Source organism: Capsicum annuum, chromosome 10 (assembly GCF_002878395.1).
Source record: "Capsicum annuum cultivar UCD-10X-F1 chromosome 10, UCD10Xv1.1, whole genome shotgun sequence".
Lineage (NCBI taxonomy): Eukaryota > Viridiplantae > Streptophyta > Magnoliopsida > Solanales > Solanaceae > Capsicum > Capsicum annuum.
In genome coordinates, this window is record NC_061120.1 from 78038529 (window position 1) to 78060648 (window position 22120).

The following is a 22120-nucleotide window of genomic DNA, read 5'->3' on the forward strand; positions in this document are numbered from 1 at the left end:
TGTGATAGATAATCGTGAAAGTGTGAGTCCAATGGACAGATACTGGAGACTCATGTTTGCCGGCATGAGGGTTGATATTGGTAACCATATACTTGTGGGGTACACGTGAATACCCTAAGTTATACTTGTATATATGCATTATGGAGGGCAAAAGGTACACGAGAATCCTCAGCTCCCATCATATCTCCGGTTCGTGTAGCAATACGCACTAGGCACATTCAGGGGGTAATACTGGACCCATAAACCTGTGGGCGATTTTAGGATGGTCAAGCTACACAACCCATGTTATGATTTTAAATGCATTATAAATCCGTTTCCCTTTCCCGACATGATATATATATATATATTTATATATGTATGTTATTACATATGGTTAATTACTCTGGTTTGAATAATGGTATTATTTTATCCTTATTCCTGAGTACATGCCAACGTTCACCCACTATATATCTTTGAGCGCTATATCCCTATACGATACGGGAACCGACCAAACTACTCCTCTTGCTCAGTGATTGGATTCGGGGACAATTTGTGTCAGATTAAAGTGGTGAACTTCCATACTTTGAAAGACTCAATTTCATGCTATGTATATGTTTTCATACTTTTATTTATTTCTTAGAATTTAATTTTGGCTATGGTCAGGGGCATGTCCCGACCGAATGTTCTTTATTTTGGGTTAGAGCCTTTGTGTGACTACTATAGGCATACATAGTGTCTCTATGGTGTCAACCTTAGCATTGGTATTGGTGTTGGGGTTGACACTGATTGTATGTTTGGAGGGATACTTGATTGCTTATGGTTATGGATTCTATTATTATCTTTTAATTATAATTATTCTATCTTATTATATGTTTAGAATTCATTCGACATAAGTTTCAAGGCAGTTATGGTTGGGTATTAGGGGTGGTGGCCAATCTCGATTGTACTTAAGGCACCCGACATAACTAGGCCCTGGTTTAGGTCGTGTTAGATTGGTATCAGAGCCCTAGGTTCATGGTTAATTAGGAGTTTTCAAAGTTGTGTCGAGTGTACTCTCTTTTAAGGGTGTGTAGCATGCCACACTCATATGGAAGAGCTATAAGGCATTTAGGAATATTTCTCTTTCTTATGTTCCATTTTCAAGCTGTAGAGTCTAAGTCCTGAAATCTTTTCTAATTCTCATTTGTTTGCTTTTTAGATAATGCCTAAACGATCTGAAGCTTACAGAAATTCCTCTATACCCACTAGGTACAATGCTGATAGGACACGCTCTACTCATGGGATCTATACCCGGTCTAGGGGTCTAGTTCCTGATTGTCCTCATAGAGTTCCGCCATCTCCCTTTTATCCTTCTTAAACTCCTCAGGCTGAAGTAACGAATGCTGAATTTTATCAGTCTATTCATATGTTGGAACAGTTAGTAGCTACTCAGTCTAAGCATGGTGCTCTTATTAGTCCATCTTCTGAGGCTATAAGGGTTGGCCAGTTCATGAGGTTGAACCCTCCGACCTTTACCAGTGTTAAGGTAAAGGAGGATTCTCAAGGTTTTCTAGATGATATGGAAAAGATCTTTTGTGTTATGTATGCCATGAATATGGAGGGTATGGAGTTTGCCGCCTAACAACTGAAGGGTATAGTGTACCAATGGTACGAGGAATAAGAATAGTAAGGGGTGATGATGCGGAGTCATATCTGCGGAAGGATTTTTCTAATACTTTTCTAGACTACTTCTTTCCTCAGGAGTTAAGGGAAGCAAATGCAGAAGAGTTTGTTAATCTGAAGCAGGGTAAGATGTCAGACAAAAAATATGCTTTAAAGTTTCACCAGTTAACGCAGTATGCTCTAGAGTTTATTTCTTGTATGAGGGCAAGGATGAAGAAGTTCGCTTTTGGTTTGTCCTAAGACTTGATATTGGAAAGTAAAACAACCTTGTTGATCAAAGACATGGATATTTCCAGGTTAGTTGTGTACATAAAATAGGTAGAAGAAGAAAAAAAAAAGCAGGCTGAGATAGAAGAGAGGCAGGGCAAGAATTTTAGGTTCTCTGAGCAGGGTGGTGGCCAACATTAGAGTGGCAGAGATGGTGGTAAGTGTCCCAAGAAGAAGTGGGGCAATTTTAAGTCTTACTCGATGGCTAGTTCTCCCTACCTAAATCCATTGAGTGATAACTATTTCTATGGTAGCAATAACTTTAGGGCATAGGGTGCCTAATTTCAGGCTAGCGGGGCTTAGTCAGCTCCATCATATCTTCTTTATAGATTTTATGGTAGATTGCATCAGGATTTCTATGATGAGGGTAGGGTTAGGTACTTCAATTATGGTTAGCTAGGGCATATGCTTAGAAACTATCCTATTAGTACGGTCGCCTCTGGGGCGAACAAGGTTCTAGTTGCCTCTTCTTCAACTCCGGCACCAAAGGGTGCACCATTTAGCTCTGACACTGGTCGAAATAATTTTTATGCTCTTACTATTTGACAGGAATCTGAGGCATCGCTTGATGTCGTAACTAGTATGTTGAACGTTTTTTCTCGTGATGTGTACTAGTTAGTTGATCTGAGGTCCACTCTCTCTTATGTGACCCCATTTGTGGCTATGCATTTTGGTTTTAGTCTGGAGTGTTTTTTAGTTTTTTTTATGTCTACCCTGGTTGGTAGGTGACTCTATAATTGCTAAAAGAGTCTATAGGGGGTGTGTGGTATCTGTTGGTAGTAAAGAAACTATGGTTGATCAGTTTGAATTAGATATCATGGATTTTGACGTCATATTAGGGATAGATTGGTTGCACTCATGTAATGCTTCTCTAGACAATCGAACCCATAAGGTTGCCTTTAATTTCCTTAACAAGCCAGTTATTGAGTGGGAGGGTGGCACCCTAGCTCTTAACGGGAAGTTTATATCATGTCTTAGCGCTTGAAGATTAATCTCTGAGGGGTGTCTATATCATCTAGTCCTATTTAAAGATTTTAACCCGAAGGGTCCTTCTTTGTATTTCGTCCTTGTGGTGAATGAATTTCCTGAGGTTTTCCCTAATGACCTTCCTAGTATTTCTCCTGATAGAAATATAGAGTTTGAGATTGGTATTGTTCTGGACACTCGCCCAAGTTTTATTCCCCCATATAGAATGGCTCTAGCTAATTTGATGGAGCTTAAGAAGCAACTTAAGGATCTTTTAGATAAGGGTTTCATCCATCCTAGTGTGTCGCTGTAGGGTGCACTGGTGTTATTCATACATAAGAAGCATGGTTTCCTTTGAATGTGCATTAATTACCGACAGTTGAATAAGGTGACAATAAAGAATAAGTGTCCCTTTCAAATAATAGATGGTTTATTTGAGCAGTTGTAGGGTGCTAAGTTTTTCTCCAAGATTGATCTTTGATCTAGGTATCATCAGTTAAAAATTAGAGAGGGGGATATCCTTAATACTGCTCTCCGTACCTGGTATAGGCATTTTGAGTTTCTGGTTATATCTTTTGGGTTGACCAATGCCCCAACGATATTTATGGATTTGATGAATAGGGTCTTCCATTATTTGCTAATTTAGTTCATTATTGTATTTATAGATGATATGTTGGTGTACTCTAAGAGTGAGGTGGATCATGCCTATCACCTTCGTATGGTGTTGCAGACCCTGAAAGAACAGTAGTTGTATGCCAAGTTCTCAAAATATGAATTCTTATTGAACACTGTCACTTTTCTGGGTCATATCATTTCTGGTGAAGAGATCATAGTAGATTCGTAGAAGGTTGCAGTGGTTAAGAAGTGGCCTAGACCCATGACTCCAACCGATATTCGGAGCTTCTTGGGTTTAGTTGGCTACTATAGGAGGTTCGTGGAGAGTTTTTCTTCTATAGTTATCCTGTTGTCTAAGTTAACTCAGAAAAAGGTAAAGTTCTTGTGGTATAATACTTGTGAGGGTAGTTTTGAGAAATTAAAGGATAAGCTTACTTTGGCTCCGATTTTGACTTTGCTTGAAGGCACCGATGGGTTTATGGTGTACTATGATGTGTCCCGTGTGGGGCTTAGTTGCATTTTGATGTAGCATAGTAAGGTGATAGATTATGCCTCTAGGTAGATAAAGGTGCATGAGAGGAATTATCTGAGTCATGATTTGGAATTGTTAGCTGTAGTGTTTATGGTTAAAATCTAGCTTCACTATTTGTATGGTGTGCATGTGGATATCTTTTCTAATCATAAGAACTTACAGTATGTGTTTGCACAGAAGGAGCTTAACCTCAGGAAAAGAAGATGGCTTGATCTCCTTAAGGATTATGATATGAGTCTTTACTACTATCTAGGTAAGGATAATATGGTTGTTGATGCTCTTAGCAGGTTATCCATAGAGAGTCTAGGTTATGTAGATATGAAGAAGTAGGAGTTGGTGAAGGACATTTACTATTTCGTTAACCTTGGAGTTCTTCTCTTGGACTCTGAAGATGGTAATGTGCTCATTCAAAAAGTTGCACAGTCATCTCTGGGTGCTGAAATTAAGAAGAAGTAAATGTTTGATCATATGTTGATGAGGATCAAGGGTGACATAGGTGGCAAAAAGTAATGGCCTCTGAAATTAGTGGTGATGGTACCTTACGGTACCAAAGGAGATTATGTATTCCTGACGTCGGTGGTTTTTTAGAAAGGATCTTGGCTTAGGCGTATGAGTCAAACTACGCTATTTATCCAGTCCAACAAAAATGTATCATGACCTCAAGGAGGTGTATTGGTGGAATAATATGAAGAGGGATATGGCTAATTTTGTGGCCAAGTATATGGTGTGTCAACAAGTGAAGGTTGAGAATAGTAGACCCGGAGGTTTGTATTAATAAATCAAGTTTCCAGAGTGAAAGTGGAAAGTGATCAACATGGATTTCGTTACTGGCCTTCCTCAATCTCAGAATTAACTTGATTTGGTTTAGGTCATCGTGGATAGGATGACAAAGTCGGCTCACTTTTTGCCAGTGAGGACTAACTTCTTGGTTAAGGATTATGTTAAATCTTTATGAGATTGTGAAGTTGCATGGGGTACTAGCTTCTATCATCTTGAATCGCGTTACGCTATTTTTATCTCACTTTTGGCAGTCGTCTAAGAAGGGGTTGGGGACTAAGGTGAGTCTGAGTATTGCTTTCCACCCATAATCAGATGGGTAAGAAGAAAGGACTATCCAGACATTCTTCAAATATGCTTCATGCTTGCGTGATTGACTATGGTGGTAGTTAGGTTGAGCACTTACCTCTTATAGAGTTTGCTTATAATAATAGCTACCACTCTAGCATTAGGATAGCTCTATTTGAAGCCTTGTAATAGATCTTCTATTGGGTAGTTCGAGGTTGGCGAGACAGAGATATTTGGATCAAATTTGGTTCACCAAAAGAAGGTGAAAGTAATTCGGGATAGAATTAAGGCTTCCAAAAGTCTCCAAAAGTCCTATGCAGATGTGAGGCAAAAAGAGTTTGAGGTTGAGGATAAGATGTTCTTAAAGATGTCCCCCATGAAGGGACTGATGCGGTTTGGAAAGAAGGGTAAGTTTTGTCCTCAGTATGTTAGTCCATATTTGGTTTTGAAGAGGGTTGGGAATGTTGCATATGAGTTGGAGTTGCCTTCTAATTTGAGCTCCATTCACCCTCTGTTCCATGTTTCTATATTGAGGAAGTGTATGGGTGATTTGTCTTAAATAGTGCCTATCAAGGATATTTGTATTTCGGATTCTTTGTCTTATAAGGAGGTCCTAGTTGAGATCTTAGATCGGCAGGTTCATCGATTGCGGACCAAGGATGTAGCTTTGATAAAGGTTTAATGGAGGAACCACAAATTGGAAGAGGCTACATGGGAAGCTGAAGAGGACATGAAGTCCAAGTATCCATTCCTATTTTTTGCTTTGAAAATTTGTATTAAAGGTATGTGTTTTTCATCATACTTTTATTTTCAAACTTAGTTAAAGAAAAGATTGATTTCCTTGTATCTTTGTTTTCTAACTTAGTCAAAGGTCATAATCGAGGTGTTGGGGTGTAAATCATGCTTGTATACCCTATATCTATCATTCGAAGATGAATGACTAAGTGAGGGAGAATTGAAACACCCTGGGTTTTGGTCATTGGAAATTTCACAAGTTTTTAGCTTTCAGTTGATCATACGACTCACCATATGAGTCTTATGGTGAAGGTACAGGTCAGGTGACCCAACTTGTAGGATGTCCAGTAGTTGGTGGTAAAGATTCTGTTGTGGTTACGATTTGATGGTGATAATTCATATGTTCAGGGTATGAGTGGTATAGTGAAATCATATGTTGTCCAGTGTCTAGCCTAGGTATTTCTGCTTAGGGTACGACTTGAAGGGGTACTAGTCATATAGTATGGGTACGAGTTGGCCAAGAGGAGTCGTATGGTGGACAGTGAGTGACGTCAACTTTCTGATCATGCTATGAGTGAAGGGTACCACTCGTTATATGGGTACGAGTGAGGGGTCCAAACCATCCCACCTGCGGGAATTTTTACAGTTTAAGTTGGGGGTATTCTGGATATTTTTTTCTTAACTTCTTTTGACCCCATAACTTAAAACACTTTTGGGACTTCATTTACCCTATTATTGTCAATCAAACATACTCTAAACACTCTCAATTCTCTCTCAATCTTTTGGTTCAAGGAAGGACAACGGTTTCCTCAAGGTGATTCAATTAGGGGATTTCAAGAGTAAATCTCTCAATCTTCTTTAGTATCCAATGCATGTTACTCCTCCCTCATTGTTAGTTCAAACTAATATCATGTTTTACTTAATGGTTTTCATGGCACAATTGTGATATTATTTTGGGTTTTGAAATATGTGTTGGGGTTTTTGGTTGTTCTTGGTTGGATAATGTTTCTCCATATTTTTCTTCTGGTTTTTAAGTTGTAATTGTGGTTTGAACATATGGTTGCAAGGGAATGGTAAATTGCTACTTGGTTTTGGTTTTAGAAACTATATGCCCTCAACATGTTTGATAAAATGCCAGTGAGAATATTTTTGTCACATAGTTTGACTTTTATTGAAAACCCTGCATTGCATAATATGGTAATGGAACCTAAATTGGTTTGATTGGATTAAATATTTTGGAAAGGCCTTGGTGGTTGTGGTTTTGGTTTATTTGGATATCATGTGGGGTACATGGGAATCCTCTAAGTGTTGGCTAATGACATTGCTTCCAAGTTATAGTCGGTATGACGATACCACTTTATAATGCCTTGGTAGTTAACTTCTGGAATTGGTGGTTTGGTTATGTTCTAAAGGTTTTAATTGGGCAATAATGGTGGGTTATGATAGCTAACTGTGAAGGTGTGAGTCTAATGGACGGACATTGGAAACTCATATTTGCCAAAATGAGGGTTGGTCATGGTCTCATATTTGCCAAAATGAGGGTTGGTCATGGTCAACATATACTTGTTTGGTACATGGGAATCCCCTAAGTTATACTTGTATATATACATCATGGAGGGCGAAGGATGCACGGGAATACTTGACCCCTATGATATCGCTGGTTTGTGCGGCTACACACACTGGGCTTGTTCAAGGGGTAACATTGGACCCATATAGCTCATGGGTGATTTTAGGACGATCAAGCTACACAACCCAGATTAAGATTTTAAATTCATACTAAACCCGGTTCCCTATTTTGACATATTTTATCATATATATGTGTGTATGATTGCATATGGTTAATTACTCTGGTTTGAATAATGGCATTATTTTATCCTTATTCCTGATTACATTCTAGCGTTCACCTGCTAACCCATCATCGGGCGTTGTATCCTTATGCGATATAGGAATCGGCTATACTACTCCTCCTGCTCAGTGATTGAAATTGGGGACAATTTGTATCAGACTGAAATGGCGAGCTTCCATACTCCGTAAGGCTCTATTTCATGCTATGGATAGCTTGTTATACTTCTGTTTATTTCTTGGACTTTAGTTTTTGCTATGGTCGGGGCCATGTCCAGACCGAATGTTCTTTGTTTTTGGTTAGGGGCTTTGTGTGACAACTATGGGCATGGAATATGTCATTATTGGTGTCAACCTTGGCATTGGTATTGGTATTGGGGCTGACACCCGTTGGACGTTTGGTGGGATACTAGATGGTTATGGTTATTGATTCTACTATTGTCTTTCAATTATAATTGATCTATCTTGTTAAATGTTCAAAATTCATCCAACATAGGCTTCAAGGCAATTATGGTTGGGTATTGGGGGTGGTCTCCGATCTCGATTAGACTTAAGGTACCCGACATGACTAGGCCTTGGTCGAGTCGTGTCACCAGACTTTGATGGGTTATTCGAGATTCGTTTGGAGTATGATATATGGAAATGAACTATGTAACCACACTAAAATCGATGCTCCAAACTCAATGGCGATATCAGATTTTTCAAAAAAAAATGTCATTTTCAATTAGTTGACCCCTAAAATCCAAAATCACAATTTTCTAAATTGAGGGTTGAAATGAGATTTAAAAGCCATAAAATCCGAATAAATATGTTACCACCCTAAAATTGACATTTCAAACGCGTTGGTGAAGTCGGATTTTCTATTCGGGGTCATTTCAACCAAATGCAGGTTCCACACTCATATTTTCAATTTTTCAATTTTTGACCAATAGGTCAAAATGAGCTCGGGTGCATCAGGACCCGAACCAAAGGACTACTGCAATACCCCATATTTTTGGTCCTTGAAATTTTTTGAAATTTTATCCTTACTTTCCTGACTATGACTCATCCTACGAGTCGTAGGGTGTCTTGACGGGTCATATGACCTAGTCGTAAGGTGTTTAGTGAATGGTGCCTGAGTTGTTGTCCTGACTACGATTTGAGGCCCCGAGTCGTAAAGACTTGTGATGATTCGTTATGTCCACTCGTGGTATAACCAGTGTATTAACCTAAGTTTTTTTATGTTACTACGACTACCATGTTACGAGTCGTAAGAACTCTAAATGACTCGTATAGTCCTTTCCTTAAGGAAACCAATGTGATATATGCCCAAAGTATTTTGCCTCGAGTACAACTAGGATGTAACGAGTCGTATGGACCCATTATGAGTCGTAAGGTACCTCCGTAACCAAACTAGTATTAGATGTCCTGGACACTGTACAGTAGTAGACTGAGGGAAATAAGTAGTAGGGTGACCGTATGAGTCATAAGCTCACGCGTAATAACTGAAGCTTATTTTTCAGCCTTTTAATGAGGATATTTTAGACATTTTCCTCTTATCCTAATAATAACCCATGACTTATAAACATACTTGAGACCCTATTTTCATCTATAATACAGTCCAAATATTCTTTCTTCTCTCTAAAGTCTCTTAAACAACCATACTTAAGGTTTCCAAGAAGTGGGTCAAGTAGAGCTTTAAGGGTTAAATTCTCTCTATAATCTTGGATATTTCAGGCATGTGACTCTACCCTTAACCTGTTTTTGTTAAATGCATGAATGTACATAGTTAATGTTGTGGATTTAATCAAGTTTTTGATGTGGTTGAGGGATTTTGACATGATTAATCATATAATTGATTTCCCATTATTCCTTATGCATTATTCAAGATTATTAATGGCTTTGAAACTTGTGGGGTGCATGGGTTTGGTTGATGAATAAAGGGGTTATATTTTACCCAAATTTAATGGTTTTTCCTTGACTTGTGGCTTTGGAAATTGTTTTCCCTCAACCTAATGGTGAAATTGATAATAAATGGCTTTATTACTTTATTTGACTTGCTCTCTTAAACTGATGCATTGGCATAAAAGGTTAATGAATCATGGTACGGTTTTATTGAACCTTGGGGTATTTGGATTCCCCGTGTGAATGTTCAATTGAACCTAATGGGTTATAAATTTCCCTGTGTGATGGTTAATGAATTGCGGCATGATTATGAGCTTGCAAGTTGGGTTGGTGTGATGATACCAATGGGATGCCTTAATTCTTAATTGGTTCAAAAAACTAGGAATGTGCATTAAATATTTTAATATGGCTTTAAAGAGGGTTGTGTAGCCAGGACTTGAAAGTGGAGGTGCCGAAGAACCAACACCAGGAACTGAGCTAGCCGATGCGGGGGTCTAAATGACTGGGAGGTTCGAGTCCCTCTAATATTATATAATTGGGAGGTTAGAGTCCTCACGTTATATAAATTGGTGCTTAAGTCACTTAGATTTATGCCGAGAGGTTCGAGTCCCCTATAAGGCCTATGACATTTGATTATCCTTGGGTTCATGCGGCTACATGGACTGGGGCCTCTCCAACTGGGGGAGAGTTCGGCCCATATATCCCGTGGGTGCCTTTATCATGATAGTTATGCTACATAATCCAGGCTAAGGTTTTGAAAGTTCATGTTAAGACTTGTTCCCAACCCTGGCAACTGATAGTATGTATTCATATATTTGCATATGATTATATGTATTGGATTTTGGACTAGTTTTGAGTTGTTACCCATGACATTATTTTATCCCCTATTCTTGAGTTACATGGTAGTGCTCCAACCGCTAACTATCTCTGGACGTTGTATCCCCACACAATGTAAGTGCCAGAAGTTTTTCTATTTTTCTTACGCAGTGATCAAGTGCTCATGGTTAGTTCGTGAGTTGACATAGAAGTAGTGAGATTCCATACTTTGGAAGGCTTCATTTCATGGTTCTTGTTCCCTATGTCTTATACTTTGTTTCAGACTTATTTTTGGCTACTATTGGGGACATGTACCGACATTTCTTGGTATTTGGCTTTGTTAGAGGCTTAGTAGATGACTGTGGACTTAGTTGTTGGTTGTTAGTATTGGTTGATGGTTTGGACATATTATTCATGTCTTGAGTTTATCCTTACTATCTTTATTATATGTGTGGAATTCAGTCATTATTAGTGTAAATGTTCTGTTTGGCTAGGCATAAGAGAGTGGTCTCCAGTCTTCGGTTGACTTGAGATATCCGTCATGACCAGGACTTGGTTTGGGTCGTGACAACTACCTATTTCAAAATTGATGTTCCGGAGCTGCTGGTGCAGTCCGTTCAGCCATCGATCGTACGGATCAAAAAATATATACACAAGTCTAAAATAAGGCTCTCGAAGCCACCAAAATCACAATATCGCACAAAAGGCACTAAAATGCATCGAAAACTATGCCAATCACCCCATACTCCAGACATACCACAATGCAACTACAGGGAGAGGTAAAACAGTCAAATCACACAAAATCACAAATTTTACGTATTTCATCATATTTTCAGATCGCTATAATTTTAGGCTAGACTATCCTTCTTTATTACATATATAGATATGAAGTATGAAATAATATTAAATAAATAAATAATAAATAGAACACAAAGCAATAAGAAATAATTAATTAGTAATCTTAATATGAAACAATTGAACAATCATAATAGTTTTCACCCAATAAAAATCAATTTCAATTGCTTTTTACCACAATATAAAGTATGAAATAATATTCAATATTTACATAATCAACAAAATAGCTTTTTGTTATGAATGATAGTTTTTTGTTGTAAAAATTCAAATAGGTGGTTTTCAAGATGCCACTTTTCTGAATTTTAGGATACTATCCTCCTTTATTATATATAAATATATAGATATGAAGTATGAAATAATATTAAATATTTAGATAATCAACAAAATAGCTTTTAATTATGAAATGATAATTTTTTGTTGTAAGAATTCAAATTGTAGTTCTCAAGATGATACTTGTCTTAATTTTAGGCTAGCCTATCCTCCTTTATTATATATATAGATAGGCTAGCCTAAAATTAAGACAAGTGACATCTTGAGAACTACCTATTTGAATTCTTACAACAAATATATGTATGCATGTATGTATGTATGTATGTATATATGTATGTATGTATTTATGTAAAATGAAAGAGGTTGTATGGGTCTATTTTATATGTATGTATGTATGTAAAATGAAAGAGGTTGTATGGGTCTATTTTATATGTATGTATGTGTGTACGTATGTACGTACGTATGTATGTATGTATATAAAATGAAAGAGGTTGTATGGGTTTGTTTTATGTATGTATATAAAATGAAGGCTTAAGTCATTGATAGACCCTTAAACTTGTTTCGAGATTTCACTTGGACCCTTCAACTCAGACTAGTACCTATTAGGCACTTAATTTATTCAAAACGTGTACTATTAAGCACAAAGTGCTGATTTGACGAGGAAAGTGTTCCTCACATTTAGCTCTTTGCTCTGTTGTTTCATTTTACTTTTAGGCTAATAAATGACAAATATTTTTGAATCTGTAAAAAAAAGTTTTCCAGAGTTCGAACTTTCGTTAATTTCCTTCATTTCTGACCAAACATCAATAATCAAATATATACCCGCTAAGTTTATTGAAACAATCGGAGAATTTAATAGAATTAATCTACTCCTCTTGATTTCTCTCTATCGTCGATTTCAAAATGATTCACCATTGTCATCTCTCTACATATTTTTTTCTTTTCCAAATTAGATATGAAAAAAATTATTTCGGTGAAGCATCATATTTTTCGGTAAGATTAAGATGAATCTGGAGTTATTTTCTTTGAATTCTTCTATCTAATCTAACATGAGCATAAATCAAATTCAAAAGTAAGAATGAAACAAATCCAAAAAGAAGAGAAAAGTTAGAAAAAATAGAGGAGATTTAAGTTTGAAAATAAAAATTGGGAAGAAGATGAGTATCATTGACAATGTTTACTTGGAGATAGTTAAAAATGAAGATAAGGGAATGGAAACCAACCTTTTTAACCCCGGGATGGAAGGAAATGAAGAAGACATGGTTTCGTGGGGGTTCGGGTTGGGGGGTTGGAGTGGCGGTATCTTATAGCTTTTTTTTATATACATTTTAAAATAGTTTTCTTATTCTTTTTCTTATTTTAATATATTTTAAAATAACTTTTGAATTGAACATGACATATGTCACTATTTAATTCGTTAAATTGCCATGTCATCGTGAATGTAATATTCACATTTTAGATTTGTAGTTGATTGTAAAAAAATGCTTAGATGGTTAAATTTCTAGGGGTAGAAGTATTCAATAGCTACAAGTCTGAGTTGAGGGGTTCAAGTGAAATTTCAAAACAAGTTTAAGGATCTATCGATGACTTAAGCCTAAAATGAAATAGCTTGTATGAGTTTGTTTTATTCGATCTAAAAATAATTATACAAGGATCCATAAGACCCAAAACAAAAACCGTAAAACAACAACAACGTACCCAGTATATTCCCACATAGTGGGGTCAAGGAAGAATAGAATGTATGCAATCCATACCACTACCTCAAAGATACGGTAGAGAAACTGTTTCCAATGGACCCTCGGCTCAAGACCAAACAACGTAGAATTCCGTACAATAACAGCAAAACATAGAAAGACAAAATAAGAGAGGAAAACAAAATAAAAGAATGAAAAATAGAAAAAAAAATGGAAATCAAAGCGTCTTCTTATGAAGCGATAGTGTAAGTTAAGCTAAGCCAAGATTTCACATTTATCTGGTTACATATGTTTTCCGGTAAATAACTACATTATGGCTTTTGATCTTCTTTTCTCATCAGCCTCAACAAAACATTAAAATGAGTCAATTTCTCATATTGTCATTCAACTTAGGAAAGTATCTCACTAAATTTATTTATCTTTTTTTTTTTTACAATAATATCATTCAATTTTATAGATTTTCCTTACAAATTAATAATTGCTAAAATAATCCTTATTCTTTAAAAGAAAAATAATTAAAATAATCTCATAAATTAAGTTTTGAATTGAAATGATCCATATTATTTAACAATATGATATAATAATAATAACTTTTTAACTATAAAAAATAGTGTGTATAATTTTAATTCAACTTCTGTTTGCAATATTAAAATAATGTAGTCCGCCAAAAAATGTGATTGATATTATTAAAAAAGCTTATATTCACTCTATTTATTTGAAAACTTAGGAGTTCAACAATAAATAATGTTTTATATTTATTTATTTTATGATTAATCTTTATTTTTTGATAAAATATTTCAAATTTAGTTGTTAGTTTCTTTTAAAAATAATTGTTAGAAAATTCATAATTCATCTAGAAGACGATAAATTCCTTCAACCTCCCTACTCTCTAGCTAGTAGAAAAACAATTATATATAAATATTTTAAAGAATTTCTATAATAAATTAAAATATTGATGAAGGATATTATGATAATATCATAAATCAATCCACATCAAATAAAATTAGAAAAAGATTGTATAATCATTGCGTAATTAATTTAAAAATGTTAAAGTTTTTAAATATTATTTTTGCCAGTCTTGTAAAATTATTTGAGAAAAAACTATATTACCTCTTCAACTTGACTTTAAAAATTAAATACATCTTTCAATTTTTACTTTTTTTTGCTTCTAAATATTGTGATATGTCTTTTTAAATTTAATTACTTCCTCCGTCCCATTTTAGTTGGTCGTCTTACTAAAAATAAATTACTCATATTAGTTGATCGCTTACTAAATCGAAATAGAATTAATTAATTTTTTCATGATACCCCTACAATTCATAGTATACATTAAAATGTGAAAATTTTCAATTTCAATATTTATTTCTATGCTCATATCATTAATATTGCTAAAGGGTAAAATAATAAAAATTTCATTCAATTTATAATTTTTTAATCACCGTATAAAATGAAATGTGCCCAACTAAAAAGGGATAGAGGGCGTATGTAATGAAGTAAAAATGTGAAATATAGTTGGAGACCTATTAATAGTTCAAATAAAAGAATAAAGACTATTTAAATTGGCGGTTTAACTTAAGGGACTATTTGCTTATTTTTCTTATAAAGAATAAGGACTATTTTAGCAATTGTTAATTTGTAAGGAAAATGTACAAAGTTGAATGACATTGTTGGAACAAAAAAAAGATAAGTGACTTTAGTAGGATATTTTTCTAAGTTGAGTACGGTATGAGGAATTAACTCCATTAAAACAGGTTAGCTTGAAACATGGAATCATTAGCTTAGCCAATCTTAAAATTTTATAGACCAAGAAAATCCTGTTTGCTGCTTCTTTTCATTGCAAATTTAGTTTGTTAAAACCAAAAGCAAAAATATAAGGAAAGAAGCTAAAGAGGAACAAAATTCAACTGAATACATATTATAAATGATTCCATCACATTGTCACATGACCATGTTAATAGTTTACAAACCAAAAGTTTCAAAAGACAAGACTCAAAAACATTGTAAAAGAAATGATAACATACTTCCTTAAAAACCAGTAGTAACAAAGAAAGGTCCAAGGCAAATTAGATAGGAACTTTTATACTGTGTAGGCGCTCACCAAAATAATAGCCAAACATATATATTTTCTGTATATTAATTGTAATATACAAAATATATATATATTTTATACATATTTTTTGTATATTGATGGACGACTATAATTAATTTTGGCCGATTGACCAAATGTGATAAAAGTCCTTAATATAATAATGAATAGAGGCCCACAAGGTATGACAAATTAAGAGAGATTAGAGATCAATGGATTCTTCCAATGAAGGTATCCAAACTCATCTCACTTGGATCTGTAGCTTGCAGCTCAACTTGGACACCATCTAATTCTCTCCTGAATCTGTCTTTTGAGCTTGCATATAACATCTTACTTCTCACCCTTGCTGTCTCTGGTGACCTATATATATTCCAATATTGCAAAATCAGACATATAATTGTGAGCTTTTTAAGCTATGTCTTTGTTAGATATTAAAATGTGAGTATATTGGAATTAATTTTATGGGTGATCATTCAAATTTTATATTTATTGCATTAAAGTCGTAAAAGTAATGTTAATTAAAAAAAACAACTCAGATTTCGAAAATGCTAAATCAATTCCACGACACAAGTAGCTAGGATGCCAGTTTAGAAACTCTCCTTAAGTAATATCCACGTGGCACCACTTATAAAAAATAAAATAGAAAACAACGTTTTCTTCACTTATTTGAGAGATAAGACACCGGGTATCACATACGGTCTGAAATCCTGAGCTTTTGTTTTTTTAACTGATGCCACGTGGATATTGTAAGTTGAGTTGTTGATATGACAATAGTTGGTATATTACTGCATAACAATTTTGTACATGTGTGATGTGGCAGCCTAGATGTGCTTTCTGCGACTATATTTAGCATTTTCTAAAATATATAGGCAAAATTGAGTTATTTTTCTGTCAAAAGAAATTAATTTTATGACTTCACAGAAATAAAGCAAAAGTTGAATGACCATTCAAAAAATTACAATCTCATCAAAATTTTGCTTTGCTCAATATCAAAACTATGTGTTCTTTGACAAGTTTGGAGATTCACAATACAAGAAGTAATCAGAACAAGGAGATATTGCTAGTTATGTTGTTCGATTCCTTTTAAAATGTCGTTGCACTCATATTAGATCCTTAAAAATGAAAAATCTTTGAAGAATCTGACACATCAGACAATAAATTTGAAGAAACCGAGCAACAAACTTCAAATTGTAGAAGAAGAAGGTAGTGAAAGGTATATTAGGGGGTTACCAAGCAACAAAGAAGATCCTGCTTTTCTGGACATTTTCATTAGTAGTCCAGTCATAGTCAAAAACAGCATAACGGCACTCACTGGGAGGCATGCTGTTAGCAAAATCATCATGTGTCTCTGCCTGTGCACCAACTTTCTCAACCACAACTTGCTGCACTGATTCATCAATCTTGAAAACTAGGTACCTGTGGTTCCTTTTTGCTTTCAACTCCAAGAACCTCTGCTTGCAGTCATCGCTCACTGCTATCCCTGATGCCGAATTGGCCTATGCAAAATAGCCACCCAAAAGAAATCGAAGACATACATACAAAAGGAACATACAATTATTAAGAAGGAAGAACTAGAAAACATAGATAATAAACAAATCTTGTCGTGGACAGTGTTATTTCTTAACAATGTTAGGTAGTGGCAGAACTAGAAATTCTCGATAAGAAAAGTAAGGAAAATAAGAGGATGTCACACTTGTGATTTGAACCTAACACCTAAAACAAATTTTGAGCCACTTTGCTACTACACTAAAAGACTCCCTTATGTCAAGGGGATTTAACAAAAAGGGGAAGCCAAGGGGTGAAGCATTTCACGTTTACGTAGGATTTGGAGAAGGACCACACCCTAAAGGGGTATAATGTTCGTAACCTATAGGTCACACAAAGATAATTTTATCACTGCGTCAAGGCTCCATCAAACGGAATTAACAATATATGCTAAATTTTATTTTCAGCTTATCTGCCTAATCTTAATTTACGAACAAATAGGATTCAATTGATCTCTCTTCAAACAATATAGCTCGGACCTCAGCATTGGTAAGGGGAATTTTTGGGACATAAACTTCTTGAAATTATGTAATATGAAGGTGAAAAATTAATTTTCTGTCCCCTTTAGGAATTATACAATGGATTTCATTCCTTAGTAGTGTCGTATGATATTTATCGCCTTTCATTAATGTTGTCGCACTTATACATTACTCATAACAGAATGCACCACATTACAATTTATGAACCATAATAATAAAAAAAAGGTCTGACTATGTAAAATCAGAAATACCGAGACCCCCTCTACGATTTTCGTTACGACATGGACATAACAAACAGATACATATAATCTTGTGAAGGGAAAGGAATAAAGAACATAGAACATACCATTTGAATATCTGGCAAAAAATGGTATTTTCTAAAAGGAATGAAAAGGAAGCAGGTTTTTTTTGGGCAAAAAAGAGAGAGAAGGAAAGGGTAGAAAGAAAGAGATCCTTAATTTTGGGTAGAAAACAGAACAAATGTTCAGTACAGAGGTTCTTTAGGACTGTTTTTGGACAAAATTGACATGGCCCATAATTTCATACTTATTATACAACGACCATTTTCCTATATCAATATTGTTAGTATTGTCACCACATATTATGGTTATTCGTTATTTTTCCTTTTATTGTGGATTACTATTTGGGCACATTAAGGCCACTCAATGTAAATAAAAAATAATTTAAAATTCAATTTAGTGATATCGGTGAGAGTTTTTCACACGATCCACCACTATTGATGAATTTATAATTTAATAAAAAGTCAAAGTGCAAAGAGTGCAATGTGATTCACTTTAGTCATCTAACACATGCACCACTAGTCTAGCCTTAAAATTTGCAAATTATTCAACAAAGTTATAGCTAGTAAGCATGAAAATACACACATTTTTCTACAATTCTTATAACGGTACATTTATGGAAACTCAACCTATTATAAAACATTTTGAGAAATATTTTTCGTATTGAGTGTTTACCCTAGACCTATAAATTTACTATGTATGGAGCCGATCATGTATAGAAGTTGAAACTTCTCTTTAGAAGAAACACGAAAGGCAACCACCATGCAACTTCTTCTTTGTTCTTATCTCTTTTATTGGGTCGGGTCGGGTCGGTCCACATTAACGATCCATGACTAAATTAATATCCAGTATCTCCCAATTTGCACATGATAGACTAGACCCAAGCTAGCATCATATAAGAAAAAAAAACACACAATTCATATTGACAAATAGTTCGTGGGACAGCAACGACTACAACATTTTGTAACCTTTTGAGATTGTACAGAATCTCAACATTAGGAATCCAACCACATGCGAAAATAATCCACTATTGATATAAAGATCACATTACTCGTAAAACCGAGAGATTTATTCACTACTACAATGGTTGTTTATTCGATCCTTTATCCTCTTAAGAAGGTGAACTCGAGTTCATGTTTAACTTTATATTTACAATTACACCTGACAACTATATGGTTAGTGTAATCGGCAACTTGTGTATACAAGTTAAATTATTATTTTAATCTTCTTCCCTTTCGACTTGAATCTATCTGCTCCAAATCAACTTCTTTCTTAGACATGAATTGCAATGTCGAATTACTCATGGCTATTAGTAACATGCTAAAGTAACAACATCAATCAAAACATCAGAAACAGTCAAAGGTTAAAGGATATTTCAATTAAAGTTTAATGTAACTTATACGGTCTCACACAATGAAGAAACTTGGAATCATTTTTTCACTATTTCATTAGTCTCTAAGCACAAGTGGTGTGAAATATATGCTACGATGTTCTCACTTTATATTGATCCTTGTGTCTCAATCTTTTAGTCATTCAACATCGTACAAATCTTTGTCTAGATACCTCTAAATGTCTGACATGAGTTTCTTTCTTTAATAATCCTCAAATCTATCTTCTTAGAGAAACTAACAGATGCATTTACAAAATTAGTCATAACATGGTGGTGGAACAAATCTCTTCATGTTCCTTAACGTAAGAGGTGATTGCTCGTGTGGGAGAGAGTCAATATCATAACTTTTTTGGGATTCTTTATCAATAAAACATATTTTCACGACCCAAAAATCAAGGGTCATGATGACACTTATTGCATCAAGCCTTGGCAAGTATGCTTATCACCTAAACTGATATAAATAAGAAAATAATACCGAAGCCAAGGTAAGACTTCTAGAATGAAGCTAAAGCACACATATATCATGATAGCAAAAAAAATACATAACAAAGATACCATAATTTATTAAAATCTTGTGTCATAGTGTAAGAACCAACTAAGTATATCTCAAAATTAAACAATTCAAACTGATAGTCCAAGAGAAACATAATCTGTCTCTGAATAGAAAAAAAAACATAAACTAGATAAAAAGAGGTAGTAGATTAGCTCCGAGAGAATAGACTGATCGCTACCTCAAAAATACTCCAAGCACAGGCCAAATCAACTATCGTGATGCACTTGTACTTGGATCTACACCTAAAGGGCACAGTAGGGATAAGTATGATTCATTTGTACTCAGTAGGTATCATAGGCCAACTGAGCAAAGTAGAAAATAAAATATATAAAATACACACTATGGGCACGTCACCTGCAATAAAAAATTATCCCAAAAGGTAGCCCAATTGTCTCCATTAATAGTTCTATAGTATACACATATACCAAAACACAAGTACAAGGAAAAATCACAAATAGATAGGTATCACATCAAGCACGAGAATACAACAAAGAATGTATATCGTGTATGAAATGTAATAAAGATGATGATAATAATAATGTGATGATGATGTGATGCATAAGGTTGTCACACAACCTCCGTATACACCTATCGAGCTATGCTTTCGAGATAGGACCCATGGGAGATTCAACAACCCATAGACAATCCAATATCCCTAACTCCTCCCTAGAACATACATCGATTTAGGGTGTTTAAATATGTCACATTTTCTGTCAAAAAAGCCAACATTTTCATGGTGGTACCAATGTTTCATGAATGTATATGATATGAGGATGTAATGTTCACAACCAACCCAAATGAGAATTTCAAAATCCAACCACTATACCAATCATGTGAGCCATAAATACACTCAATATGCCAACCATACATGATCTGATATAGTCCATAAATCAATAGAGTAAGATATACCAAAAATATGCCCTTTAATACCACATAAGTACCAACCTAGATATATTCCACTACGAAATCAACAAATTATATAATTACCAGGCCAATAACATTATTTAAGACCCCACACGGTCACACATAACAATTAACAACTCAAAATCCACCAAATAACAATAACACATGACCTACACGAGCACAAAATAATAATAAAGTCATTTTCATGATTAGTTACCACACCTACAATATGATTTTTTATACCAATATTAATTATCCAACTCATTTTGAAGAAAATTAAGTCATAACCTACCTCGAATACAGAAAACTAGTCTAAAAAGACTTCAAAACGGAGCTTTCTCCTCACGAACAGACCCAAAAACAACTAAAACATATAAATATAAAATCTACGCATAAAAAAGAAGTCAATGATATCAATATTACCTATTTTTGAATTAGGGTTAAAACGAACCCCCGAATTGGATTATTGAAAAAGGCAAAAATGAAATTTTAGTCCAAAAATATATTACCTATGATAAAGAAAGATATAGAAGAAAATCCCAGTGAAAACGAGTTGAAATGGGGGTGCAGATCGAAGAATTTCTAATTTAGGACTTCAAGACAAAAATTTCCAAATTTCACTTTTGAAATCGAGTTTTAACAAGATTTAAATGACAAGAATCAAAGAAAACTAGTTGAAATGGGGATTTGGAGCTTAAAAAGCTTGAAAATGGAAAAAATCACCCAAAAACTATAAACCCCAAAGCTCTAAGTGTAAAAAATGATAAAAAATTAAGAAAGAGAGTATATATACCCAGGTGTCACTAAAGCGGGTCGTGGGCTACTTTAACTATTAGCATTAAAGCCGCCATGTTCCTCTACAGAGGTATGCGTGCCTACTGACAGGCTGCTTAAGTGGACCCTAGGCCGCTTTAGCGGTCAGCGCTAAAGAACCTAGGTGACCATTAAAGAGGTACCTGCTGGCAGACTAGGGCCACTAAAACACCCAATAGGCCACTAAAGTGCCCTTTGCTAAAGTGCCCAAAGGGAATCTTTAGAGGTCACGCCAGTTTTAATGCACCATCTATGGAGACTTGAAAAATTCCAAGTCTCTCCCTACGAGATTTATTCGGAATCTCGGCAACACAAACAAACTATGTTACTTGTCAAAGTCAATGCTCCAGACTCACTCGTGATATTAGATTTATGAAAAAATGTCATTTCACAAAATTTCTCTCCGAAATCTAATTTCACAACTTTTTAAACCAAGGATCAAAATGAGATACAAAAGCTATAAAACCATACCAACTATGTTATTAACCTAAAATCAGTGTTCTAGATTTGCTGATGTAGTTTGTTTTTCCATCCAATGCATATAACAATAAATGTTGACTGAATTCAACTAATAAGCCTTTATAACCACCAAATATTACAAACTCTTACAAATCATATAAAAAAATTGAGAAATCATACTAATAATGCCCACATCTTTGAAATACCACAAATTAACCATGAGAAGGGTAAAATGGTCAAATCACACAGAAATGAATAATTTACAAAAATCACCAAAAAATAAGTCACTACATTATCCACCATTAAGAATCTAGTTCGTCCTCGAACTAAAGGCAAGGGAAATACCTGAATCAGCGAAAAGCTAGGCATAGTTATCAGAATCAACCTCCTAAGTAGCCTTATCTATAGGTC

The 22120-nt window shown here is 34.8% G+C and overlaps 1 protein-coding gene across 1 annotated transcript; it reads right to left on the reverse strand.

Moving 5' to 3' along the window:
- Positions 1-15072: 15072 nt before the first annotated feature.
- LOC107844807 (actin-depolymerizing factor 10-like) lies at positions 15073-17806 on the reverse strand. Its single transcript, XM_016689151.2, has 3 exons — positions 17639-17806; positions 16499-16764; positions 15073-15628 (listed from the first exon to the last, which is right to left on the reverse strand). Exons 1-3 carry the CDS (start codon positions 17639-17641, stop codon positions 15478-15480), a joined length of 420 nt encoding a protein of 139 aa, XP_016544637.1. The 5' UTR covers positions 17642-17806; the 3' UTR covers positions 15073-15477.
- Positions 17807-22120: the final 4314 nt, after the last annotated feature.

What these genes read in the sequence shown, in the direction of transcription:
- LOC107844807 (XM_016689151.2), bottom strand. An exon ending in AGGATCTTCTTTGTTGCTTG is followed by an intron (nt 15,629 to 16,498) that starts GTAACCCCCTAA and finishes GAATATATATAG; the next exon opens with GTCACCAGAGACAGCAAGGG.